Consider the following 27704-nt stretch of genomic DNA (forward strand, 5'->3'; position numbering starts at 1 on the left):
AAATCTGTGGCCTTTGGTTGCTGCTAAAGCAACTTTAAAAATGTTCTAAAATAATTAAATAGGCTCACTAGTGTGAGGATTACTTGTCAATTAAAAAGTGTGTTTTAAAATTAAATCCAGTAATGTATTCCCTTGACTTTGTACGGATTTTACCCTGCCAGGCAGGTGGGCATCCCCAGTCAGTTAGGACTCAGATTGGAATTTCAGTGCACAAAGCCTGAGTCACAATTTGTGTGCCTTTATACTTTCATGAAATTGAGATGATGTCTGGGGATAAGCAGTGGGTGCAGTTGGGTGCAGATGATGCAAAGAGCTCATTGATGAGCGAGTTAACACAACATTAACAAAGGAATTGGTGTCAGACTTCACTGTTCTTTGTGTTCATTCAGTTTATTTGGCTGTTGTCTCTTTGTATCCTTGGAACTTTTTCAGTTCTTTGTGGAAAAGAGCAAAATATACAATCATCATTTAGTTTATTTCTTCAGAAGAGTCCACATTAAACAGTGAGTTAATTCAGTAGAGGTGCCTGATATATAGTTTTATATAAATTTATAAACACCAACACAGAATACAGACTATATACCACACAAGCAACATACACAGTGCAAAAAACTGTCTTCCATCAATATTATCTGATAATCTGTACCTTCTGGATACACCAGTTTAATTCAGGAATGTGCTTCAGAAGCATAGGGAAAAAATAATGCAAAAGAAAGAGACACAAAGATACCCCAAAATCTTCCTGGAGATACCTACGCTGATTTTTTAGGGTGCCACCTCCTCACTGCTGTTGCATGAAGCCCAAGAGCATTGGTGAAAGCTGTACAGGCTCTGTGTCTGAGCCCACCTGGGGGTTATCAGTTCAGAGGGGTGAGAAGAGCTCTGCTGGAAAATGCTGTGATGTTTAAGCCAGTACTTCAGCAGTAAAAGGATCATTTCCCATGTGCCATCTCCGAGGGCTGGAGCCTGCAGCTCTGCTCAGGGCTGAAGCTCTCTCTGCCCTGCTGGGTGCCCCAGGGTGCTGCCTGTGCTGCCTGTCCCTGCTGGAAGGATTCCTTGTGACTCTGCTAGCCCAGCCTGAGTTGGGACAGTGTCACCCAGCCCTCCCTTGCCCTTTGGGACCTCTGCTGGAAATGACCCAGACACCCTCAGCTACAATGGACTGCGTTGTGTGCAGCCCCTCTCTGTGCTTGGTAGACAAAGGGAGATACTTTGATTTATTTTTCCCCTCCAGGTAATATTTGAATACTTAAGAAGAGCAGCAAAATTCTTTCTGCCTCTTCACTGCTGACCTTACTGGATGGCTCCCACCCAAGGACTTGCATAAATGCTCCTGTCCCAGCCCGGGTGAGCTGATAACATGGATTTCACTGGTGCATATGGAGTGACAGATTGCCTCTCCTGGAGTGCATTTCCATCTGTGGCAAAATTACAAATTAATTTGCTGAATTTTTTTGAGCTCTTTGATCAAGGTTACTTAATCTGTGCCATAACTCCTCACAAAAACTCAGCACAGTAATTCTGGCTTGTTACTATGAGTATCATAGTTACTGATGTTACCTATGGAGCATCATGCAGTGTTCTTTACAGCTATATGCAAGCATCCTTAACAACACTTCTTTATCCTTGGAGAAATTTGGCTTTTTTTTTTTCCCTGTGAAAAAATACTGGATGCTTCTTCTTCCTTATGGTTTTAGTCATAACCTGTATAAAAAGCTTCACAGTTGGAAAGGCTGTGAATAGATCCTTTAAAATTTTGACCCATAGTGACAATATGCACTGGATTTCTGAAATAAAATAATGTTTAAAATAAGCATATGAGCAAGGGCCTTAAAAACTACAGCAGAGACAGTGCCATGAGATGGGATGCTCAAGGACTGAAGTTAAGGGCTTTTATAGGCCAGTCTGTCACAGAAGCTCCATACCTGTATCACTGCTCTTGACACATGAGGTGGCTCAGATTTTTTACTCAAGCTGCCAGGTCAAGCAACAGCCCTCTGAAATGAAACATCCCACTGGACCAGGAGACTAGAGAATGGATTAGTAACTTTTTAATAAATATGTATAAATGCCCAGTTTCCCTTAAGTTACATATAGATCCACTGAAGATGTGGATAATAAATGTGGATTAACCAGGTATTACCTGCCCAGCTGACGAGGTCTGCTGAGGCCATTCAAGAGCCAGTGTCCAAAGGCAGTTGGTGAGTTATGCTGTTCAGGCTTTGTATCAGGGTTGGTGTGAGAAGCAAGAAGCTGAGATATTCCTGAAAACACACTCCTAGCTCTAGATAGGTATCCCAGGGCACAGGTGCCCTGTAAGTGTGACAGGCTCTGCCCAAACATGGTGCAAATGCACCATCCACCTCAGCTTGGCTATACCAGCAGCAAAGAAGAAGCTTTGTGAAGTGGCAACTGCAACGAGGCAGCTCTGACCTCTGGAAAAGGGGATGAGGAGCACTGACAAGTAGTTTTGCACCAGGGACCTACATGCCCTGTACCCCCTGGTGCCCACAGGTACCAGCTGCATGGAGGGTGGTTAACGGGACAGCCTGGCACCAGTGGGACATGACCACATCACCCCCTCTCCATCCCAGGGCATTTCTGGTGGCCCTATGGTAGCACATGTCCAGCTGCTGGGAGAGGGGATGAAGCTCAGTAGTGCAGGGGCAAGAAGCTGTTTGTCTGTCTGTCTGTCTGCTGCATCCACAGGGATCTGCTGCCTGGTCACTGCACACCTCCATGGACACCCATGCTGGGAACACCCAGCCTTTGCCTTCTGCACAGAGCATTTGCCTTCCACCTGGGGAGTTGATGGAGCAGCCCAATGTATTTTCTGCCTAAAAAGCCACTTTGAAATGGCCAAAATGCTGTTTAAAGCTGCTTGTGAAGTATAGCTGCACCTGCCTGTGCTGCTCTGGTAAGGGCACACAGAGGTTGGTATTTCTGATAGAGCAGGTGAGACACACAGCCTCAGCCATGCTTGACTGGCACACTGGTGCAAAGCCAGTGACTCTTGGGAAAGCCATTATGGTCACTTGGGCTGTTCTCAGTAATACACAGATTGTCCCTTTTAGTTACCAGGTTTCTAGGAGGCTCTCCAGAGCTGCAGCTGCCCTCTTGTCCCCTTGTGCCTGGCAAACCTGCTTCCACAGAGAAGCAGGAGTCCCCCTGGCTGTTCCTACACAGACCTCCCTGTTTGAAATATTCACTGTGTTTCTAGAGTTAACCAAGAGTTAGCTGGTGGTTAGTGTGCACCCACAGTCTGGGGGGAAAATAACACCATTCTCTCTGCATCCACTTGTGTGAGTACTTTGGTAAATACTGCACTTTTCCCACAGTGATTCCCTCCTGGTCTGGGAAAACCTTTTCTGTGCCTTCTACTGGAGCAAGTGTTAATAACTGCAAGTAGCCCCAATGGTGTGGCTGGGAATGTTCACCCTGTACAGAGATTTCAGTGGGGGTGTTTGCCTTGGCAGGATCCTGTTGGGTTTTGGCAGAAGCTATGCTGCTTTCTCGTCCCCTGTCACCGTTGATGTTCTTCTCAGGTTTTCCTTGACTTTTATGAATTCTGGTGCATGGTCTTCCTGCTTCTCCTGCTCCTTCTCCAGCTGTAAGAAAGAATTATTTGTGCACATGAGAGGACAAAAGGGCATCAGCTACATTAAAATACAAGGCTTCACTATTGCTGGGTCCAGTTATTATTGCTCAAAGCAGTTTATTATTGCCCCCCAATGGAGTTTAGGGTGCTTTAAACTTGAAAAAACCCCAAGGACACTGTGTGGGACCCAGAAGAGACCCACGGCAAGCGGTGTGTAATGGGTGAAGTAGTATAAAAGTGGTGGATCCCAGTGTGAGGATGAGAGTGCTGCAGCTGTGTGGGGCAGCAGTGGAAGATGTACTTTGGCTCCTGTTCTGTGGAAGGGTAGCAGTGCTATACCTTGGGTTGAGCCTCAGCCCAGCCATCTCCCCTGTGCCTTGTGTCAGGTGATTGGGTTAACCCAAGGATGGCTGAAAGCTCAGTTCTACCTGATCCAGCCTCTGGTGCCTCTTTAATAGCTCTTTTTCAAAAGGAGACTGCAATTTCTTTGCCTCTTCCTCTTCTTTCTTCTGTTTGATGAGCAGGTCTCGCCGTCGGTGCTCGAGCACTCGCTGCAGCTCTGGCTTGCTGTCCACGCCCAAACCTCTGTGGATAAAAAGCAGATAAATGAGGGCCAGAGCACCTACACCTGGGGTGTAACCACTGCCAGCCTGGCAACCCCAGAACTTGTCTTGGTCCTAAATGGAAGCACGGGAGACCTGTGTTCCATGAGATCCATGAACCAGCCCTGACCCACAAATCCATCCACAAGGTTTGAGGGTGTTTGATGGTGCCTTGGGCTGCCTGCTTGGGGTGAACAAATGTTGCTGTTGATGTATGGCACATTTGGTGCTGGAAGCTCTACTGATCCCATTGCACCGGGATACCACAGCTCTCTGTGTCAGGTGTGGAAAAAGGACCTTCCGTAGGCTCCTGCTGCTCCTGGTTTAGCGTGTCAGGTGTAGATTCAGCGGCGTTGAGAACATGTGCAATAATGACGATTTTTTTCCCACCAGCAGGGGTAGTCATTGGGCTGCAGTAATTGTCCTGGCAGCTCCTTCCTCCCCGCGCATCCCATCTGAAGCTTTGCTTCATCTGAAGCTTTGCTCCGGAGCTGAGGGCCGGCGATCCCCCTGCTGACATGGATAGTTGTGGATCAAAGGGCCAAAATGAACTGTCCTTTTCTCCTGGAAGCCGGAGGATTTGCTGATGGCACAGGTGCCCGAGTCCCCTTTGGCTACTTGATGCATCCCTGTTCTGTGAGGGGTGGGACCACAGAAAAGGAGACACAGCAGGGCCATGCAGGCAGGGCATAAATGTGTGACAAAGAGATTGAAGGTGTTCCCTGAACAAATTTCAGAAACCTCATACTTTGGATATTGCCATACCTGAAGTAGTTATGGGTGGTGTTTGGTTTTCCTGTGGGTGCAGGTCTGTGTTGAGAGAGGAGGGGATCTCCCCATGCCTGTGCCAAAGGCTGGTTGGTTTTGGCCAAGGCTGTTTGAAAGTAGAGGCACCAAACCCTGTGGGCTGTGGATTTCTTGGCAGGGCAGCAGGTGCTGAGGTGGTACCTGACATCATGAGAGGAATCACCCTCTCCAGGTGCAGCAAACCTCTGCACTGTCACAGCACGGCTGGGGCTCAGTGCTTGCATCCTCCCAGTACCACTTTTAATTATACATCCTATTGTAATTTATTTTGTTTTGCTTAATGACAGGACAAAGTTCACAGCAACATCAGTGAAGGCAGCCTTAGCCTTGGCCCCAGAGCTTTCATTGTGGTTTTTGAAGCAGGAACAACTTGGATGCTGCAAAATTGCTTTTCCCAAGGCTTGAGAGCAGGAAGACCTGCTTTGGCTTGCTGGAGACACAGCTTGCAATGTTGCCTGTAGATTTGTTACTATTCTTTGATTTAATCAGCCTGTGTTAGTGCCCAGAGGTGTTGAGTAAGATAAGGATTTTGTTACACAAGCTGCTGATTTCAGTTGCTTCTCCCTGCTGCTTGAGGGGGAAAAACCAACCAAAGCAGAAACAGGAGCAAGTCATAATTCCTTCTCTCTCCCCTTCTCCCCTCTCTCCCTCAATGGTAATATTTAACAGGAAGCAAAACTGGTAGATTTGAGAGTGACAAGAAACCAGCGACAACAGATTACTTTTTGCAGTAGGGTTTGTTTCACATATTTGCTGAAAAATACTTGGGAGGTCAGAGCCAAAACAGCTTTAAACTGATGCTTGAGAGGGGCAACACGAGTAGGTGATGCAGGATGCCTGTGCTGGAGCTGCCTCCTGCCAGCACCTGGTGGCACACGTGGATGTGACACCTGGTGGCAGGCACAGAACTGGAACACAAAGAGGTGATGCACTTTGTGTTTGCCAGTGTGATCTGGTGCTGCAGGGTCTGCACCTCCTTCTCTGCCATTCCTCTCTGCTGTTTCCATTGTAGGGGTTCCTTGTTCCTTTGCTCCATCATGGTTAGATTGGAATAATTTTCTGTGAGATCAAAGACAGTGCTGGTAGGTGACCCTTTAAACTGGGCAGTATCACTAGGGAGGAGATGGTCACTCTCACGCCAGAGACTTTAAAAAATATCTGGCTAGTATAGTGACATCTGCCTTGATGCCAGAGAAATGTCCCTGTAATACTTCTGATTCTGGGAAAATCAAATCAAACCCAAGCCCAGCCAGTGCCAGTATTGATTAATACACCCTGCTGGCAGGCTTGATTGTTCACTGAATTAATATACGTGTCTGGTTCTTGTGATGACTGCAGTCCTTTAGAACAGAGGCTGTGCTCCTTTTAATTAGGCAGCCAAAGAGCTTTTGTGTCAGGGTATTTCAGGGTGTTCAGAAAATGTCAATAAAAAGCCAGCAGATTTTTTGCTGTGCTTAAAAGCCTCTGAGCTGAATATGATTTTATTGCACTGATGTTCAGACAGTTGCCACAATGGAATGATGTAGTTGTAGGTTCTTGGTCATTGCTATGGTTTTCCTGATGTTGTATCTGTACCCCCAGAGAGTTAAATTGGGGTGATGGGGTAGGAAGTCAGGAATAGGAATTCTAGCCTGTCTTCACCCGTTTGATATTTAGAGAGTTGGTGAGTAGCCTTGTGCAGATGATCTCACCCCACTGCCAGCTCAGCTTTCAATGGCTGCATCCAGCCTGCACCTCTTCCTGCCTTTGGATTGACCTTCAAGTGCACAGACATGCTGTGCACTGCTGGGGACTTGGCAGATCAGTGATGGAGACAGAAAAACCAGAAAACCTCCAAGGGACACCAAAAAGGGGCTGTAGGGATGCCTTGCATCTTCCAGTGCTTGTGACTCTAAAAAGTGCCAGCCAGTGCTTCAGGATGGCAGAGCGGGGGCTTTTTGCTCTATTTTTGTAAAAGAAATGGTCACATCAGAGAAAAGAGGAAAGGACACAGCCAAAGAGGACAGGTACTGTGTTTGCAAGTGAGGGAATTTATCCTGCTGTTCCAGCTTGCAGTCTGTCACTGGCACCTGTGCCTCAGCTCCTGAGCTCTGACAGCTCAGCACCTCTTGGGCTGCTCCAGTGGCAGGCTGCAACCTCCCCTTACCTTTTGTGGTTCATCAGCAGCTCCCTGTGCAGCTCTTGATGGCTCTTCGAGGCTTTTACAGGATTTAGGAGCTTTTTAGGTTTGATGAGGTCTGGGTTTCCATCTATGTAGTCTGGGTGAGTCAGGATATTCCCACCATCTGGTCGCTCCCGCTGTATTTCCGTGTACATCGATGCTGGAAGAAAAAATGAGGTGTTTGCATGACAAGTCTCACCCTGCTTGGTGTGAGAACCCCAGGAAAGGCTGAGGAGAGGAGCTGGTGCTTGTCCTGGCTGCTGGACACCATGTCAGTGTCAGAGTGCACGTGCCTTCATGTGCTAGTGTGGGATTTTTAGAGGTTTTAAAATATACTCCCTTTGAGTTGTTGATGAGACACATTAATTAGATCACTTAAATTACTTGCCAGCCACTCACTTCAGTGGCTGCAGAATTTAGTGCCAAGGATTAATTAAATCAAGATAGATCTAACTAAAACTGGAAGCAGCCATGGGTGTACACTGTGTTGAGCTGCTGCTTTGGGCATTCTGGATGAGGCTGTTGGTCCCATAGCACAAGTGGATGCTGTGGGATTTAAGGGGCTTCTGAAACACTGGCCTGAGGAAGTCCTGCAGTATCTGAAACCTCTTGTCAAGGAAAGATTTTACTGATACCCTGCTGACCTATTCATCAGGATTGAGTCCAGGGCCAAGAAAAGCATCCTTCGCCCATGCAGTCTGTGATCATGCTGCAATAATTTGTATGTTCTGGATGTAAGAACAAGAGCCCACTGTTTTGGAAGGAATGGCAGCTTGGATTTCAGGCAAATCACACGGCATGCTCGCTGCTGGTGTTTTCCAATTCCTTTACATTTTCTCTTTACAAAAAACTCCTACAAAAAGTGAGTGCAAAGCACAAGTTACAAGACAAACTGCATGTGGTGGGCTGTGTCTTTAAATGAGGAGCACAGTAGGTCTGCCTCCAATTACTCAGTGTATGGTCTAATCAGGTGCTCAGAAAGAGCAATTTATTCCTGACTATTCACTTGAACAATTTGGAAGTTTACCAGTAAGAACCAAAAAAGTCCCAGGAAAAGGGTGTAGGCAGCTTCATGTCTTTAAGTGTCTCATTATTACAGTATTTTTTGAGGCCTACTGTGAAGTTATATGGGTTGATGGAGCTGGAAGAAAAACAGTTGTTCAGTAATGTTGCCTCTTTCTCTTATTTCAATCTCATGTATAAAAGGAATAAAACCTTTTTAAAAGAGAAATCAATAAAAAAAGCCAAGAGAAAGCAGGCTAGGTCATTCTTTCACAGTCAGTAAGCACTTAAAAATGTGAAGTGGATTGCAATCAAACAAAATTGTGTAAGGAATAATACTGCTGAAGAAAAGATTCAATATCAAACAACTTCTCATTGAATGTTAATGTGGCCAGTGCCCTACTGCTTTGGAACAAAGGAAAACAAATCAGAGCCCATTACAGGAGTGTAATTGGGGTGAATAGTTCGGTACATATTTAGAGGGTGCTTGGAAGCTGCAACCAGTGATTTTTTGTATCACATTATTTTCCTCTAGGATCACACATCACTGCTGGCAGAAGGGAAGGTGGTGTGGTTTGATGTTTGCTGGCAAGTGCCAGGCTGACTCAAACCCTTGCAGGGCTGGACTCCCCAGGCTGAAACTGGGAGCTCAGCCTTGCCTTCCAGGGAGATGCAGGGACTGAAGAACAGCCAAGGGTTAAGGCAGTGCAATTTCATGGCTAATTTTTGTTAGATGAAAGCCAGGTTTGCAACAATGAGAAAACATATCAGATTTTCACTGGGGTAAAATGGCTTCATTTTTTTCCTTGTATTTATCTCTTTTTTTTTTTTTTTCTTTCTTCACAGAAGAGGCAGAGAAAAGACAAGGAAGGAAGGAAGGAAGGTACAAAACCAAAGGTTTGTTTTGGCATGAATGAAGTGGTTAAACTCCTATTTCAAATGGCAAAGCTCTGTCTTCATTTTTCAAACAAAAAGGTCTCTCCATGGAGTAACTTCAATAAAATGTCAGGTGTTTTTAATGGAAACAGAGTTTTTGAAAGCTGTGCTAATAGACTAGGCTCAATGTCACCGTGTCATCCCACTGCCCTTTCCTGCTGTTCCTGTGTAGTCCAGGGCTGCTTGCAGTGACACAGGTGCCCACAGTTGCTTGTGTGTTGGTTCCAAATCCTGATGCATGTCAGGAGAAGGGCTGGGACATGTCCATCTTGGATTTGTCTATCTTAAATCCACCTGATGTGCTCTGCTATGGGATAATGCCATGAGAAGACTGTGTGGAAGGATTATGCAGCCAACCAAGCCTGAAGGACCAACCTGAGTGTGTAAATGGCTGAAAGTCAAGTGACTTTGGTATTTTTCTCTGGACCAATTAGCTCTTGGGTTCTGTTGCTAAGCTCTTGGGGCACTGGTGCAGCACTGCTCTTTATTAAATACTCTTTTCCCCTGCCTCCATGATGTATGGTTTTCCTTTTGCAGCTCAGGACTGGGAGTCCCTTCTTCCCTACCCCAAGACCCAGATCCTGGGAGATTTGCTTGGGCAGGTTAGCTTTCCCCACATCCACAGTCTGTGTGGTATTTTGAGGGAGCACCATGGTGAGCCTGGAGGTTTTGGATGGGCTAATGTAATTATTTCCAGATTGCAGCAATCTAACATTGCATGACCGAGGCTTACAAAGAAACAGCCATTTATCAACCTATTCCTGAAGGCAGATAGGGAACTTTTCCTTTAAACTAGTACAAATTACAAAAAAAACTGGGAAAGAATGAGTGGGAGGAACTGAAATGGACTGGAAGCTTTTCTGGGCTGGTTCTGTTAAACCAGCATGTGAAAGTCCTCATGAGGAGTGCAATTTGCCCCAATAAACTGCGGGGGCCAGGACACAGCAGGTACCTCTGTGCTTGGTTTTCATGGCACTAGATGTGCCTAGGGGTGTGCAGAAACCCACCTCGAGGGTTTGGCTTCCCGTGGGTGTCTGTACTGCTGCCCCAGGGACAAAGTCAAAGCCCTGACTGGGACTGGAAGGAGCCTTGAACCTCTCTACAAGAATAGCACTTTAAACCTTCAGAAGCCCTCAGCCTGGAACAATTCAAGGAATGTCTTCATTTTCACTGAGCAGAAAAAGAAAAATGAGAATATAAAAATACTGGTGTGTCTGGAGCACAGCTTGGGGTTAGGTAAGGATAGGGCATCCTTTCTCCTGCAGGTTGGCAAATAGGACCCAGTGCAAAATGTTTGTCAGGGAGTAGATCTATCATCTCCGAGACCTGAGGTAATGCATGTCCATGTAACAGAGACAGAGTGCTATCAGGCTGCTTTTTGTCATTATTTATGGTGCTGGAGGTGTAAATCAAGCCAGGTCTCTGCAGTGGATTTACAGCAGGATGTCTGTTTTTGCATGATTCAGCCGCAGATCAATGAACAAGGCTCTGCCCTGGCACCTCCCTGGCCACCATCATAAATCAGCAAAAGGTGTTGGACATTTTTATTTTGTTCTTTGCAAGACACAAACAAAAAAAATACATGTGGATGTTAAGACCCCCTGCTGCACTGAGGAAGACAATGTGATCTTTTAAATAGGTCTGATTTGGAGTGTTGCTTATAAAAAAGTAACTCTGTTTGCTTCCACAACTCAGGCTTTTGCTTGCTTTTAGGTATTTTCCCTTTCTTAATTTCTAGAAGCTCAAAGCTTTCTAGGGAATGTGTGTTTCCAGCTGCTTTTCTGTTAGTAAAAAGCAGGACTGCCAGGATGAGGATGCCAGGGCTCCTGCAGGTACTTGGACATCACACATGGAGTTATCTCCTCTCTCAGCCATACTGTGAAATGAGCCTCCAGTCTGTTAGTTTTCTAGGAGACCACACAGGGAATTTTCAGCATCTTTGAGGTTGCCCAGAGACCAGACACCCTCCTGCCCCAGGGACGGGAGAAGCAAAGTGACATTTTAATATCTTGTTCTGTTCTGACCTAAAGCAAAGCCCAAATTCCTGCTCAGACCACCTGGAAATACTTATAAATCCCTCAGTTCCTGGGAGAGTTGCAATAAAATCATCACTCTGCAATCCTGGGACAAATTGTTTCCACTTCTGATTATGCTCATCTGCAATCTTTATGGGAAACAGAATATCAGGCAGCTTTGGTGCAGCACTAAATACTTTTGAAAGCATGAATGCTGCAAATTTATATTAAATATGCTCTACTAAGAGTGTAAAACAGGGTATGCTGCTTGAGGTGCTGAGTGGCTTTTGTGCAGACCCCCAGAACAAGGAGAGATGTTTTAACCTGCTCCTGGAGAAGAGGAGGAAGAGGAGGAGGGAGAGGACTGGCTCATGCCCAAGGACAGGCATTGGACACGAGGGTTTGTCTCAGCTGGAGCTGGGCTGTGCTTCCTTTGGCTGCTGCTGCTTTTTGGTTTTCCCTCACAAGGAGGAGATGCCCTTCACAGAACATTTATTTAGGATTAAGCAATTTGTCTCCTGGTGGTGGATTGCCGTGTGAGCCCCTCCATGTCAGGACTGTGCACTGCTGCTGGCAGCCTGTGCTACCTTTCCTGTGGGATGGAAATAATCCCCAGGAATGTTAAAGGGATTAACAGTCCTGGAAAGGGCAGGTAACCTGAGGGATGCAGCTCTGCTTAGGCTGCCTACATGGCTACAGCTGTTCTTTACAAGGGAAAAACTAAACAGGTTGGAAGTAGAGTTAATCCATAGCTGTTGGATTTAGAAAGCTGTAGAGTGCAGGACTGGGGTCCTGCCCACACCTGTCAACCTGCACCTGTACAGGACAGCAGCTGCTTTTTGTAGGTTTCTATGTGAAATGCCTGACTTGTGTTTTGCCAAGGTCTCCTGACATCCTGCCCCCTGTGACATCTTGTTTTTCCCCTGCACATCCCTCAGCCCTTTCCCATGCCACCTGCATCCTTAAACTGCAAAGCTGTCAGTGCTGCCTTCTGCAGCACAGGTCAGTATTCAACTTTAGCTGAAATCTAGAAAGCAAATGTAGTTCACAGTGTTTTATTTCTGCTGTCTGTGTCATTTGAGAACTGAACTAGAGCATCTCAGATGAGTTTTGTCAATAGGGCCAGATGATGAACAAACTGCTTTTGTTAAAAATATTGTACTGGCATCCATTTCTGGGCAGATAATGGGCCTTTGTGTAATGCCACTCATGTAAAAACAGTCAGAAGGTATTATTTTGGGAATGGGATCTGTACTCAGAGGATATTACTGTCTGTAGCCTTGTGAGACCCTGTTACTTGGTAGAAGGGATAAGTCTGGGCAAAAATCTCAGGATGTCCAGGGTCAGAGCCCTGAATCTGGGTTTGTAAAACCACTGATCCAAGAGACCACTTCCTGAGCAGAAATGATCACTTACAACTCTGGTTACAGAGAAGAACCTCTGGTTTTCTGGATGCCCACGATTTATTAATGAATGAGTCTTTTTTAAAGAACCAAGAGATTAATGAAGGGCTGCTGACAGCAGCTGGTCGTACACGTCCTGCAAGTCAGGCAGCTGCAAAACCAACACACCAGTGTGGGCCAGCAGAGCGAGTTTAAAGCTATTTACACAAGTAACCTGGGCCTGGGGGTAATGTGGGTTTCTTTTAACTGCAATTACGGGGGGAAACAATCCCTTTTCTGGGTCTCAGACCCCAAGAACATCCAGTGCTTGAGGAACCCTCCTTTCCTCACAGTGAGAGTACTGTCTCTCACCCCTCTTGGGAATGCTGAGAGGACCAGGGCCTGTCCTCACTCCCCACAAGAGCCTGCATGTGCAGGTGGAGGTGTGTGGGATCTTTAAACCAGCCTCTGTTACTTTTAAGCTCTTGAATGCTTCTCTGTTAACCAGGACTTAAGTTGTTTTTTTAAAAAAATTTTAGAGTATGAACTTTCTGTCAACGCATTTCCAGTGTCTGAAGTACAGCTGGAGTTTGGCTCTACAGCTTTTCTTGTGAGAGAGTAATGGCAGAAAAGGTCATGCTATATGTTAAGTCCTACAAAGGATAAAGCTGAAAGTTTGTCATTGGTTTTGGATTCTTCAATTGATGGCACTTGCTAATTTGCATGGTTTTTCTAGTGTTAATTAACTGTATTTTAGAAATATGGGATAGCTGGGGTTGGCAAAATGGGAAAGAATTCCATGTCAGTGTCTGAAAGCCCCAAAGCTTTGTCTGATGACAGCAGCTCTTCAGAGGATCATCTGCCAGGAGGACAGGAGGTTTGACCTCCAAGTTGGGCACTTGCTTTAGGAAGCCCCCTTTGCATGGTCGGTGGGTTCAGGGCAGGGGGAGGGACCTGGATGTGGGGGCTGCTTGATGGGGTGCCTGGACACCCTGTGGGTGAGTCCCGACAGCTGAGCCCACAAAATGTGCCTCATCACCCCAGTAATCCGTGTGCTGCTGTTACAACAACCTGGAACAAAATACCTGTAATTCACATTAGCGTAATGACTGCTGTGGCTTACTGCCCTGGAGATGGATGATGGTGACGTTAATAATGATAATAATAATGATAATAATAGTAATAATGTGAGCCCAAAGATTGGCAGATGTTAAACATTACCCTCCCTGGGTGAGATGGCACCAGCTCCCACCCTCACTGTGATTTTCCCCTCCTCTGGCTCCAGCTGTGCCAGCAGCTCGGGAGCACCTCATACCGACAGAGCTGGCACGCTCCCCTGTGCTTGTCACCAGGCGACCGTACCTCTGATAAATGATAGGTGTGCTCTGGGAAGGAGTCAAAGAGCCTTTGTCTGCTTTTAATCTATAGTTTTAAATAATTAAGCAAGGCTAATTCTGGTATTTATAATGCAATAGGGTGAGCGTAACTCGATGTGGCTGCTGTGGGAAGCAGTTCCCAGCTATCAAGTGGCTGCCTGAGGGCAGCAGGCACTCACACTCCAGGTCCCCTCGCCTTCACTCAGCCCTGACGGTCAGAAATAAACCCCACGGGGTCACAAGGTCGCAGACGCAGAGAAAACCCTAATGGAAATGTAAAACAGGAGGACACATCTCTGCAGCTCCCAGCACTGCTGCCACGTGTCACCACTGTTCCTACCTCTGTGTCTGTGCTGAGCACACGCTGAGGATGGGGCTGCTCACCCGTAAGCCAGTGCTCCCCTCCAGTACAGCCAGTGCTCTCCCACTGGTGTAGCCAGTGTCCCCAGTTCGTCCCCAGTCCTGCTCGCCCTTGCTGAGCCCCAGGGCTGGGTGTCCCATGGCACCAGCACTGCACCTGCCTAAGGGAGCACAGAGCAGTGCTGGGCTCAGCCCCGGCTGCTCACGCCTTGTCACCTGCCGTCACCCCGAAGGCAAAGGACTCTGGATGTCACCATGGGCATCTGCTGAGCATTCATGCACATGGATTTAGAAGAGAGAAATGCCACCAGGTCTGAGGCTTGCTGAGCTGTCTGGCATGTAGAAGTTACCAGTAGGAAATGCTTGCATCATCAGGCAGCAGCAAGTGCCTCCCTGCTGGCAGACAGGACTGGGTGTGCTGGTTAATAATTTCATTTAATTACCTTGGACTGTGATAAGCAAAGATAGCAAGGCTGAGATCCTAGTCTGTTAGCAATCACCAAGATGTCCCATGCCTTTTACAAGCAGCATGTGGAGCACTGGTTTAGTTTTGTTTGACAGTGGCAGATGCTTAGCAGTCCCTCTTGACAATCATAAACTTAGTTTTAATATCTCACCAAATATTTACTCTGCACATTTGCCTGCCAATGACAGAGATGCACATCAATCAGTAATGAATGCTTAAAGTTAGTTCAAAGGTATTTTGTTAAATACAGAAAATGTCCTCCCATGTTGATCGGTAGGGATTGCGTTAGTCCCCATCCAGCCCAGTGCCTCCAAGAAGGTTTGCATTGCAGGATGGGCATTCTAAGGGAACTTCTTGTGAGATATGGAAATGCAGAAGCAGAAGGACAGCTCCTCAACCAGTTACAGAAGTATTAAAGTAGCATGATAGCTCAAAGAAAAAAAATTAAACCCGGGTCCCAAGTCACCTGTGTACAGAGCGCAGCGCAATCCCAGGGGATGAGGCAGCCCGCCCGCAGCAGGGAGCACCGGAGAAGCGGGGCCCGGGGGCAGCGGGGCCCTGCGCTTACCTGATTTCCGCAGCGAGGCCCGGGGGAGCCCGGCGGGCAGCTGCTGCCCTGCGCCCCACGACATGGGGCCGCTGCCCGCCCCGGCGCCCGGCAGACTTTTGGCCGCTCGGAGGAAGGCGCCGGGCTCCTGCCCGCCCGTGCGGTGCCACAGGCACGGCAGGTCACGTGCAGGTGGCGGCCGTCCCTCCGTGCCGCTCCTGCCACCCCAGCGGGCCCTCACGGAGCGCCGCGGCTCGGCCGCCGGCCGCCGCTGGCCTTCGGTGCTGCTCCCTCCGCCGCCCTGAAAACTTCTTGCCTCGGCTCTTGGCTGCCTGGTGGTGTTTTCCCAGGACAGACGAAGGCGCCGATCGCTTTTTTGCCCCTCAGCGAACACCTCTGTGCGTGCCCGGGCACCCGAGCTGCCTGCTCGGCACAGCCGCCGCTGCTGCAGGAGAGGTCGCGTCCCTGCTCCACGGAGGACGATTCCTCCTCAGCGTGCCTTAACCACGCTCCTGGAGAAATCAGATCGCCCCAGAGGAAGCCGCACGCCCACTCTCTTTAGCAACCACTGCAACAGCCAAGCCGGCACCAGGGCAACCGCTCGAGCTATCGTGATTATTCCCTGGCATGTTGCAACACCCTGCCATCCCCGAGTGCCGCACGGCCCGGGGGTGAGGGCTGCGAGAGGGAGAAGCAGCCCCTGCTCGGGGTCCTGGTGGCATCAGAGCTTGTGTGGTGCCACAGCATCGCTGCCCCAGGTCTGCTGCTGCTGCTGGGTGCAGCCCCTGCCTGAGCTGGGCTTCCTGTCCCCATCTTCACCGTGGCTGGGAGGTGTCATGTTGGCTGTCCCTGAACTGCCACAGCCTAGGAAGCCAAAGGCTGCAAAATTGGGGGAGAAGAAGGGGTTAAACCACTCCAGCAACTCCTTTTGGCTCTTCAGTGGGTTCTGTGGTCCAGTTCTGCCCAGTGCCAGCCTGCAGGTGCTCAGTGTCCCAGGCCCAGGAGGGTCAGGGATGAAGCAAAACCATTTCCACACAGAGAAGGGGATGGGAAAAGCTGGGGGGCACCACTGGGGTGCCCAGTCACCTTCACACTCTGAGGCACCCAAAGGTGCATTGTCCAGGCCATGTCCTGGTCTGACACTCCTGGCCATGTCCTGCCCTGACACTCCTGGCCTCGTGAAGGACTGGAGAAAGAAGCCAAGTTCTCACCGACACAGGGGTGCTCTTTCACTTAGTTGCACCTTTCCACAGTTTGCACCTCTCCACATCCCAACATTTTCCCCATCCCAGCCAAGGGCTCAGCAGCACCAGGTGTGAGCCGAAGCCCCAGCCCCTCCCAGTTTGCCTCCAAAGCTGTTTAAGGGCCAGCACGGGCTGCTGGCACTCACCTGAACTGCCACTCCCTGGCTTCTTGCTTCCACTCAGGCCCTTGGACTGAAGGGAATATTCTTTCTGGAAGAAAAGACAAGAGAGAAATGAGAAAAGACTGCACAGGTATTGCTCTATCACAGGAAATGAAACCTAGGAGAAGTTGCTGTCCTTTGCTACCAGAGACTAAAAAACATCATTATTATTTTTAACCTCCTGACCAGGAGCTGCTCAGTTTTATTGACATGGGGCCTCAGATGTAGGAGAGGAGGGGCAGGCTGGTCCTCACTCCAAGTGTGTGGTGTGTCTGTGTGCCTGTGAGTGCAGTCAGTTTGACCTGTCCAGCTGTGGATTACTCACAGGCAGGGTTTGGAAGACCCCACACAGCTTTTGCACCTAAACCAAGGCTGTGGCAAAGGAGAGGCCTTTAAATAGGGAGGTTGTGCAGTTTTTCTGCTCAAGCTGTGACCACACACCCCATGTGTGCCCCACAAGATTTTCGTGGCCCAGCAGACTCCCCTCACATCATGCATTGTCCCATGGCCTGGCTGCTCATTGCACACTTCAAAAACATCATTTGGCTCAATTTGAATGGAAAAGGAAATGGATACACATCTGTGCTCTTCCCCTTGGGTCACCTCTGAACAAGTTTCAGGTCTGTGAGTTCACTGGAGATGTGTCAAAGGGGGAAAAGAGCATTGATCTAAACCTGTTTTGAGCTCCCAAGGAAGTGTGGTTATGGCTGGTGGAAGTGGGAGTAGAAAAGGGCCGTGATCCATCAACATCTGCTTTTAACTGAGTAAAATCAGAAAAAGGCCAGCTAAATTTCCTGGATATATTTCTGATGTGCCCTGGTGCCTGACCAGCTGCACAGCTGGGCTCCTCTCCTGCAGAGAGGAAGGGAGTTTGTGGGGTGCTGTCCTGAGCCAAGGGACTTTTCATGGCAAAGCTCTTTATCTGGGAGCTCCTTGCAGAACAGTTCTCTTTGCTATCTAAATTAGTAAGCAATCTCCCCCTGTGCTCCTGTGTCTTTGAGATTAACAAAAAGCCTTTGTGCTGCCTCTGTAGCTCCCTGAAGGTTACTTTGTGAGGGTGGTTGATTGCTGAGTGAGATTTATCTGGAGTGGCTCCTGCAGACAAGGAGTTGCATCATTCACCAGCTGCCCTGTGTGTCTTAGGCAGTGGCTTCATGTCCTAGGAGAAGGTGACACAGGGAGCTCATTCCAGCATCACCCATTCCATCTCCTGTACAGGGGATGGCCCCGTGTGGCTGGGAATGCTGCAGGGCTTTGCAGAGGGATCTCCTTTGGAGGTATCACCCCAGGGTGTCCCCGAGTCAGCAGCTGGCACACCCAGGCAGTTCTGGCGTGGCTCTGGGATAGCTCTGGAACAGCTCTGGTACAACTCTGACATGTGGCACAGGGGGGCTCATCCCTTGGGACATTGGGGGAATGACATGGTTTTCTCATTCAATGTGCACGTAAAGAGAAAATAATGCTGCCCCTGGAGTGTCACTGGTGGGTGGCTGTATGGTTATTAATGAGTACTGGGAACAGGAAAATGGTTCTGAAGGAGCCCACAGCCAGGTTCTTTTTACCAGGGCTGTTCATTAGATGGGGTTTTAGCTGCTGAGTTACTGTGTTAGTGATGTTGGCTTCTGGCTGTCTTCTCTTTAGCCAATTACTAAAGAGAGTGGCACCAGGAGCTTTCCTGTGTGGCCATGTCTCCTGTGTATTAAAAAGCCCCAGATGTGTCAATCCAGTTCCCATCAGCAACCCTGGCCCTCCCTGGATGTGCAGTGCTGCCCACTGATACGAGTGCAGTGACAGTGACAGTGTGTGCCTGCTGAGGAGCCTGGCTGCTGCTGTGAGAGACAGGGCAAACAGCTCTGCCTGGATCTTTAGTAAATCTGCACTCTCAGCAGGGGTTGGGATGGCAGCATCACTGCCAGACAGGTCAGGCTCCCACTCTGCAGGCACAACTTTGCTCTGCTCAAGTCACCTAGGGGAAGGCAGGCATTTCACCTCCTGCCGCAGGGAGGCCCTGGAGGCTGGTTAAACATTTGCTCTGCTGAGTTAATGCTTGCTGTGGGCTGAGGTGCTGCTTGTGGTGCTAGGGACCGGCTGTGCAGCCCAGCCTTCCCCCCCACCCTGTGGCACCAGTTCCCAGCACAAACTCCTTCAATCCCAGTACAGCCTCAGAAGTCATGCTGGTTGCACTGTGGTGGTGACCTTGGTGGGGGCAAAGCCAGAGGCAGGGGATGTGTAGGCTGGTCAGACCACGCTGGGTCCCTGGTACCCTGTCACCTCTTGGCACAGGTTGGTTGGTAACACACTCCTGCTAATCTCCACTTGAGCCATTAGTGTATTTGCAGAGCAGGACAGCTTCTCCCTGCACCTCCCCAGCTCAGCAGGGCAGTTAATGATTGCCAGGTGATGGAGACTTTTGCCTGCTCCCTATGGGACAAAGCAGGTTATGGCACTCAGTCCCCAGCCAGCTGAGGGAAAGTTGTTACAGTCAGAGGGTTTAATTTGTCATAGAGGGCTCAGATGGGGAGTTTGTGTTGCAGTAAATGGGCAGAAAATGCCTGCTATTTCCCAAACCCTTCTATTTCCATGGGAAAACCATTTCTGTGTGCAGTGTGACTGCATCTTGCCAGGAGTAAGAAGTAGTAATAAATCTAGTATCAGTAGTAACACTGTGCCCCTCTGCAGCTGAGCAGGACAGTCCTGGAGACATTGCTGATGGGAGCATTGCTGCTTCCAGCCTGCAGGCAGCTCCTCCTGCCTGGCATCCCTGTCCTGCTTTGACCGTGCCAGTGAGGACACCCACTGTTTCAGCTGGAATTAGCCTGGTGATTAAGTGGGTTAAATCCCACAAAGCAACACAAGGTAGAAATAGTAAGTAGTTCCATGCTTTACATGCACTGTTCTGTGTTACTCCCAAATATCCTGGGCAGCTCTGTGCCTCAGCAGGATTGTTCCTGGCCTTAACTCGGATGCCCAGCAGAGAGCTCCTGCAGCAAATGTCTGGAGGCAGTATCACAGGCACGGGCTGCTCTGAACCACCACCTCCAACCACTGTCCTCCTCCCTGGCTCCCCACTAGGGGACTGCAATGCTCCTACTGGAGCTTAAAGCCAGCCAATTTGAATAAACCATTAATCAGTGTTATTTGTCCACGTGTGGGTGCTGTGATGTTTACTTGTAGCACAGCTGACAGTAATTCTGGACTCTGTGCTCTGAGGAAAGCAGGGAAAAGAGCCATCAGCATGGTCAGAGTGCCAGCCATGGAGAGGGTGATGAGAATGGCTTCAGGCAGGTTCAGATCAATACAGGTGCCATTAAGAAGCAGTATCAGAGCATTTGTATTGCACTGTAGCCAAAGTCTGAACTAATGAATTAGGTAAGAAATTGTTGCAATCTGATCAGGGTGATAAAGAGGTATACAAGTGGACAAAATGTCACTTGGGCTGATGGGACTGTCCCACAGGTCTGATTTAGCAGGGTTAGACATTGCTCGACCTGTTTAGGAGTAGATGGACTCAGAGAAAGGTACTTTGTCCCCAAGGTGCTGTGACAGCTCCTGACATCAGTGTGCAATGAATGACCACATCATTGATTATAACAGTCTTAGTGCTAAACACAGAGACTTTGAAAGGAGTTGTCATTACCTGGAACAAGGTTCATTGATGGCTGGGAGATCCAAGCCAGCATTTCTGTGTGTGTTGAAGCCACAAAACATTTGACTTAGAGGTCAACTAAACTGTTCTCTACCATTGCTTTTGAAAAGCCCCAAATACCTTTTGCTGTTTTCAGTGCTCGTATATGCCCCGGACTCTGAGATGCCATCTGAGCTGTTGCCCAAATCCCCTGTGTTATTGCTGAATTTTGGTCTTTCTCTGCTCATTTGCAGCAGCTGGGACTGATCCAGAGACATCCATGAAGTCATCCACTGGAAGGAACTTTGGAGGATTAGTAAGACTTTTTCCCATTTGTGATGTCAATGCACAAAAATCTATCAGCTCGATTGTTTTGCTGCAAGGTCCTGCCATGTGAGGTGTTGGGGCTGATTTGATTCAGCAAGCCAGGGCTCATGTCTGCTGGGATGACACCGTGTTTTTGGTAAGGAGAAACACACAAAATCAGCAGCACAACCCAATGCCTCGCAGTGCTGCTAATGCTCTGAAGGCATTGGCCAAAGGAAGCACTACAGTTTGGATGAATTTCCAAAATTTCTTGAGGGCTAGGAAAAGCAGTGTAACACCCTGCTCCCTCTGGAGCTTGCAGACTGGGCTCTGCCTTCCTGGTGGCGGGCAGGATGGAGCTGCTCTCAGGATTGTGAGAAACTGCATGTTCCTGTCTCTTGCAGAGGCAGTGCCGGGTTTGGGAGGGTTACTCCTTGGCAGGGAGCTTGACTGTGCACATTCCTGTGCTCCCAGCTCATTATGGGACACTGCTGCATTGGCAGGTTTTGCAGTCAGGACGGGCAGGCTCCCAGGAGTCGGTGTCCAGGCACATCCCAGCATTCCTGGGCCAGCAGCTATAAAATCTGCTGCCCTTGTCATGGGAAGGGATCTTGGAGCCACCACAGCACCCAGTGTGTGCCTCAGCCCTGCCCCATCCCTGTCCTGTGCCCGTGCCCAGCCCTCCATGCACACCTGCCCAGAGGGAGCTGGCTTTTCAAACCAAGCTGAGCTTCTGTTACTCCTGGTCCCTGGCCACAACCATAGCTGATTTCACTATCACATTGCAAAGGGCTCTAAGAAATATCAAGTTATTGGTGTGAGATTTCATTACTGGTCTTTTGACCTCTACAAGTCTGCAGCCTTTCTTGGGCTGAAGTGAGCTGAGGGCAGATGCATGTGGCCACTCTCACGAGAGCAGCCAGCAGCCTCAAGGATATTTCAACCACAGGAATTTGTAAATTTAGGCTTACAGAAGGGGATCAGGCTCTTGGTCTGCCTGTGGGGTCAGGCTGACACTCCTCAGCTCATGTGCCAGTGTCTGGAGCACCAGCCAGGTGGCCACTTTGCTGCCTGGTCGAGTAGAAAATTGTAAATGCTTCAAATAGTGCTTGGTGTTATTTTATTCATAAAGAACACACAATTTGACACAGATGAGTGCTGTGCTGACCCCTGCCTGTCTTTTCACCAATGTCATTCTCTCTCCCAAATCCCTGTGGCCCCAGAAGGCAAGCACAGCCCTCCTGTGGTGTGAAAGCTGGAAAATCGAGTCTCGTGTCACTGACTATCAACAAAAAAGGGAAAAAAAACCCAACTAAAGCAGGGAGGCAGCAGCATGGGGATGGAGGCTTGCTGGAGCTGCCAGCCCTGGGGCAGGGAGCTCAGTGGAGCTTCCCACCATGGCTGAGCTGAGCTGCTCCCAGCACACGGCTGGGGAGGTGGAATGTGACACACCAGACCTCAGCAGAAAATTTCCTGCAGATTAATGAGAGCAATCAGTGGTAGGACTCAGCCCCACAGCAGCCACTGCACAAAGCTCATTTGTCAGCAGTGGAGCTGACTGTGAAGCTGACATCTCACTGAGAAGGGCACGAAGAGGCTCTTGGCACAAAGCAGGGCAGTGCACATGCTGATGGACCAGCTGTTCTGCCTTGGTCCCTGAGGAAATCCTCACCTGCAGTTCAGTGCTTTTTAATCTGGTCCCTTGCAAAGTGCAGAGCACACACCACCTCTGCATGCCAGGGCAAAGCCAAATTGCAGCCCTGTTCACTGCTGGAAATACCCATATCGCCCACCTCAATGTTGTCAGCAGCAGTTAAAAGTTGTTGCTGCAATGGATAAACCATTTTTTACGTGTCTCAGGAGCTTATTCTTGCCCTGTGCTGGAGATGTGATACCACTGCTGATATGAAAGGCTGCTCCACTATTTCTGGGGATGCTGCTGATTGCACAGGAAGAACATCAGTCACTGGCACAAAAGGGCTCCAGCAGCTTTGGAGTGAATTTTTGTCATGCTGCAGAGAGACTATTAAGACACTCTAAAGTGCCTTGAAGAATGTTGTTTTGTGAAAAGTGAGGCTTATGCCACATGATTAATAGTGAGAGTGTTTATTTCTGGCACAGTGTCATGCTGTCCTAGAGCTGCCAGGCATCATCACTCCATTTCACAACTAGGGACCATATGTTAGGGGCCAAGGATAGGGCTGCTATCAGAAATTTGCTCTTACGACACCCCCTTGTTGGGCTCTTTAGCTGCCCAGGGTCACTTGAATTGGTCCTTACCTTGGAAAAATGGAATTTGTGAAAAGCAAGGGCAGGCACTGCTGGTAGCAAATGGTCAAAGCAGAGTGGGGTCTGATCCCTGCAGGCAGCCTGTGCCAGCTGGGTCCTGTGTGGAGGAGACCCCAGAGGAAGGGGCCAAAAGGGAGGAAGTTTGGCTGTTGTCTGGGATGAGGTGCCACCTGCCAGGCTGCAAATACCACCATGGGCTGCAAATGGAGGAGGCAGAGGAGGAAGACATGAAGCATCCCTGTTAATGCAGGGTTCAGGAGGAGGCAGCAGATGCCACTTAAGCCCCCCCAGGAGCAGCGTGAACCAGTGAAGCCTTTAATTACTTTAATCCATTTTTATTTGAGGACTGCTGAGCCATCCCAGAGGCAGCAGCTGCAGCATTTCCTATGCATTGCTGTTATTGGTCTCTCCATGAGCACATCAAGCACCTCCCTTCAGTCTGAGCCCTCTCCATGACTCCCTTTCCACCCCAGTGCTGCAGGCAGCATTAGCCAGTGCTGGATAACCTCTGCTCTAGCCTTGGAGGGCTGGCAGAACACTCCTCTGTGTCCTGCCCAGCACCCTCACCCATGGATCGAACCCTTGTGCTGCTTGTCGTGCATGAAGGCAGAGTTTCAGCCTGGGCTAGCTGTGTCCCAGTGAGTTCCCTGTCTCACTGAGCCCCTTGGAGCTCTCTCAGGAGCCTGTTTGGAGGCAGGGAGTGGGTTATGTTAGGTGTTGGAGCTGGTTTATTGGTGCTGTCTAGATGCTTGGGATGGAGAAATAAGAAATCAAGCTGTGATCTCATTCTAGGAGCTAGAGCAGCCCCACTGTAATGAGTTTGGCTTTTGAGAGATGGGATGCTGCATCATGTTATTCACTTTAAAAGCTACAAAAGCCCAGAGCAGTGTCTCTACTTAGAGTCCCCATGTGTTACTACCTGTGGGACCTTAGAGGGTTGAAGAAGAGGAAGGCAAGAGGCAGGATAAAGTCACTTTAGAGGGCTTCTGTGGAGGTTTTGGGACTAGCCCTGGCCCAGCTCTCCCACTCTGGACTGTGTCAGATAGATGAGAGGACTTAGAGATGTTTGCTGTCTCATGGTGCAGAGCCATTATTTTCTGGGTGTGTGTTATTTTTGCCCAGAAATAGGCTTTTTATCACTAATGTCTCCCTTCCTGAGGCACTTTGGGACTTTGCTGCTGTCCTCTGTAGCTCTCATCCCTGCCCCTCTAAGCAAGCTTGTTGCAGGCAGCACATGCAAACCCTTCTCTCCAAGAAGCACAATGCTCAAGGACACTGAAACACTGTGGTTCCTATTGCCATCTGGTTTTTGGATTGCTCCTGGGGCCAGTGCCACCAAACAGCCTTTGGCACTCTGTGACTGTCAGTGGGATTTGCTCTGCTCAGGGGCCTTGGCAGCTGCAGCCCCTCTCGCTGACAGGGGAGCAGCCCTGGAGCCCTGGCTGATGAGGGGGGACAGCCAGGGCTGCAGTGTCAGAGCAGGCAGAGTCCCTCGGAGGGATCTTGTGCTGCCCAGGCACAGGGACACTTTCAAAGAGCTGGCAGGGACACTGGCTACCAGCTTTCTGAAATACTTGTCAGGGAGAGCCAGGAAAATCCCACTGTGCCTGCTGCGTGATGGAGCAGAGGTGTCCCAGCTCACTGCCTTGGAGAAATGATTCCTCCCTGCTGAGAGGAGCTGCTGGACCATGGGACTTCTTGGGGTGTCACAAGGTGCTGGCTGTTTCAGACCTCTTTGTCCTTCTGTGGCACAGGCTAAAACACTTCTCTGGCCAGTCTGTCGGGGTCCCTCACTAGCAGGGCAAGTCGTGATTGTGGGGAAGTCCCAACAGCAGCTCCCAGAAGTGCTTGTCCTGTCCTGCTCAGATGGAGGAGTTTTAAAGGATGTTCTCAAAGCCCTGTTTTCAGCATGGGCAGCCAGGTACTGTGGTTTGCCTGAACAAGCAGAGCCTCTCTCCCTGGCACTGGCGTGCTGCCTCTTGTTGTTCTAAACCAGCCACAGAGCAAAGCTCCCTGCTCAGCAGCAGGGCTAATCCGGGCTCATCTGACATTAGTGTAAACTGACACTCTTGGGAATTTGGGGACAGAGAACTTTCCCTGGGGAAACAGCCACTATGCAAACTCTGCCTTGAGAAAACTCTCTGGAGAAAAGAAGTGGAAAGGTTCAGGTGCCTGGGAACAACCTCCTCCACTGCCAGAGGGTCTGGAGCATCTACCCTGGCACCCTGGGGATCTGTTGCTGGTGAGGTTGTGCTAGCAGATTATTTGAAGGATGTTTGCTGAGGTTAGAGGGATGTCAGCCACACCAGTGGGGCTGAAGCCCTGCAGAGCAGAGGAATCAGCAGGGAATCATCACCAGCTCATCAGACAATCAGCACCAGCTCTGCAGCATGCACGAACCAGCCTGTGGCAAAGTCCTTGCCTTCCCTTCAAGAGAAGGGCAGCCCAGCAAAAATCTGTGCCTTGCTGGAGCCCTACTGTTGGCTTGGGCCCACAGAACACTGGTGATACGAGAACAGATTTTTTGGGACTAGATGCAGCCTTTTAAAGTAAAAATGTCCTTGGAGCCACGCTGGCAGCCCTTCCGGTCCCTTTTATTGAGGAGCTGGGGATTGCCTTGCACTCCACAATCCACTACTGTAATCCCCTTGGAGTGCTGCTCTGCACTAAGCCTGAAAGGGGTGCAGCTGAGACTGCTAATGCAGGCTGTGCTGGCCAGGGGTGCTGAGCCCTGCTCTGTGCTCCCTGTGAGTCCTGTCTGGGCTGTTGCTGATAGATGGGTTCAGCCTTGGCAGGTCCTGTGCCCTGAGCTGTGCCTCCTGAGCCCTGGTTCTGCAAGGGCTGGGGGACGGGGAGCTTTGCTGTCACCTGGACTCATCCTGCTCTTCAGGAGAGCTGGATCCTGCTGTTCACACCCACCCTGGAAAGGCAGCAGAAAGAGTTGTCTTGTTTTCATCTCCCATCAGCATCAGCCTAAGGGTAAAGGACCAGGAGCTGCCAGTCAGACATCCCTGCTTGGTGCCAGCTGGGCAGTGGCACAGGCTTTTGTCAAGCCAGGCAACATTTGGGAGGCTGAAATGGGAGTGACATCTCTGACCTTTTGGTACCCATGAAAGTAAAACTGTCTCAGCTTTTAGGAGCTGCCAGGAAACTGGAGAGCCCGAGCTCCAGCGTTTCAAAGCCAGGCCATTCAGTGCTGGGCTGTGGTGGGATCGTGGTGTTTCAGAGAGAGGGAACAGTGGGGAAAGCTGTCCAAAAGCAGTCTGGTCTGGTGGTCAGGAGGCTGCCATGGGCTGCTTTGTATGCAGCGGGGTTTAACTGGGTGGCGCTGAGCCAAGCCTGACCTAACCAGCTTATTTCCCTGCTTCCAGTAATGCCTCTACAAATGCGCCGGGGCCTGAAGGTCAGGGCCACGTGAGCAGGGCCTGGGGATTAGCTGTGGGCAGAGCATGGCTCCTCCTGGGTGTGTTGTAGTCCTGAGCCATGGAACAGCCACGGCTCCCGTGTGTGCTGGAGCCAGCGTGGCCTTGGTAAAGGGATGGGAGCTGGAGCAGCACCTCCTGCACCTGGCACTTGTCAGAAGCCCAGAAAAATAGAGAAATGTTTACTAGTCCCACTTCAGCTTTGATTTTCCTTCTGGGCATTGATCACACTGGCCAGTGGGTTGCTTTTTCACATGTTTGCTCTGCAAGGGTGCCTAGCTTTGGTTTTGGAAGAAAGTCCAGCAAGTTGGCAAAATTCTGAAAGCACTTAGTGCCCGTACCTCTGAAGGCCACAGTCATGCTCGGCTGAGCGTGAAGAGTCCCTGTTGGGGCACAGGGTCACTGCTGTCCCCATCCCAGTGGAAGTTATTACCTAGTGTGGTGCACAAGTATGTTTCTCTTAGAGCTGGGAGATGAGCTATGTAAATCTTATTCCAGACAAGGCATTGCAACTGAGTGGGGATGATGCATCCCTAGGCACTGATGTCATCAGCCATGGAAGCAAAATGACATGCAACATCCTCAGCCCAACCATCTCCAGCCACCTCTGCAAGGCTCTGACTCCATAAAACTGTTTCCCTTTGGAGCTGTTTGACCTCTCTCCCCAGGGGATTTGGAGGACAGGGATACATGTTGGTGCTGTGGGACCCGGCCCAGCCCCTCCCTGTCCTGGGAGGGAGCTGGCACCAATTCCCAGTCCAAGAAACTCAGGGCTTGCTCTGCCTGGCATCTGCAGGAGACACCGCAGAGGCTGCTGCAGGCATTCAGAACCAATCTGACATTTCTCCCCAGAGAACCAAACTTTGTCTGTCCTAAAGCCACTCTTGCAATGCTCTGATCCCCTCCTCGCTGTCCTGAGAGCCCCGGCAGGCCCCGAGGCTGAGCCCATCAGATGGAATCACCTAATCCGGCCCTGACGAGCGGCTCCCGCGCCCCGGAGCGGCTCCGTCCCTCTAATCCGCGGCTGCCCCCGGCACGCGGGGCGAACCGAGCCCCGCGTGAGCAGAGGCGCCTTCTCCATCCCCTCTCACCGCCGCAGCCCCTGGCAGAACCGCCCCGGAGCCTTGTTACCTTTTTGCCGTGGGACGCGCCCATGGTGGGGATGTGCCGGCCGCGCTGCCCCCGGCGGGACCCGGCGGCTCTCGGCGGTCACTGCCGGGGACACCCGCGCTGCTCCCGGCCCCTCCGCGCCTGCTGCGGGGCGGCGAGCGTGAAATCCAGCCCGGCTGTGGCGGGGTCGGGTGGGAAAGCTTGCTTTTCCTCCCTTCTTCCAGCACGTGGAGAACTCATTTTCTTCACGCACCTAACGGCTGGCTCGCACCCAGGCTCTGCCCGGGCACAAAGG

At 50.0% G+C, this 27704-nt stretch overlaps 1 protein-coding gene across 2 annotated transcripts; it reads right to left on the bottom strand.

Annotated features, from left to right (window-relative positions):
• Positions 1-456: 456 nt before the first annotated feature.
• On the bottom strand, positions 457-27704 carry FAM107A (family with sequence similarity 107 member A). Of its 2 annotated transcripts, XM_064432878.1 has the most exons (5): positions 27431-27704; positions 16643-16706; positions 7154-7328; positions 4027-4183; positions 457-3608 (listed from the first exon to the last, which is right to left on the bottom strand). In XM_064432878.1, exons 1-5 carry the CDS (start codon positions 27452-27454, stop codon positions 3501-3503), a joined length of 528 nt encoding a protein of 175 aa, XP_064288948.1. In that variant the 5' UTR covers positions 27455-27704; the 3' UTR covers positions 457-3500. The 2 variants fall into 2 exon arrangements, with proteins under 2 accessions (XP_064288948.1, XP_064288949.1); XM_064432879.1 differs by lacking the exons at positions 16643-16706; positions 27431-27704 and adding an exon at positions 15274-15750.

Source organism: Passer domesticus, chromosome 9, assembly GCF_036417665.1.
Source record: "Passer domesticus isolate bPasDom1 chromosome 9, bPasDom1.hap1, whole genome shotgun sequence".
In the NCBI taxonomy this organism is placed as follows: domain Eukaryota; kingdom Metazoa; phylum Chordata; class Aves; order Passeriformes; family Passeridae; genus Passer; species Passer domesticus.

Excerpts from the sequence above, each read along its gene's own strand:
- FAM107A (XM_064432878.1), bottom strand. The coding sequence starts at position 27,454 with ATGGGCGCGTCCCACGGCAAAAAG. Across the intron at positions 7,329-16,642 it reads GCCAGGGAGTGGCAGTTCAG|CATCGATGTACACGGAAATA; the intron begins GTGAGTGCCAGC and ends TTTTTCTTCCAG. Across the intron at positions 3,609-4,026 it reads GGCACCAGAGGCTGGATCAG|CTGGAGAAGGAGCAGGAGAA; the intron begins GTAGAACTGAGC and ends TCTTTCTTACAG.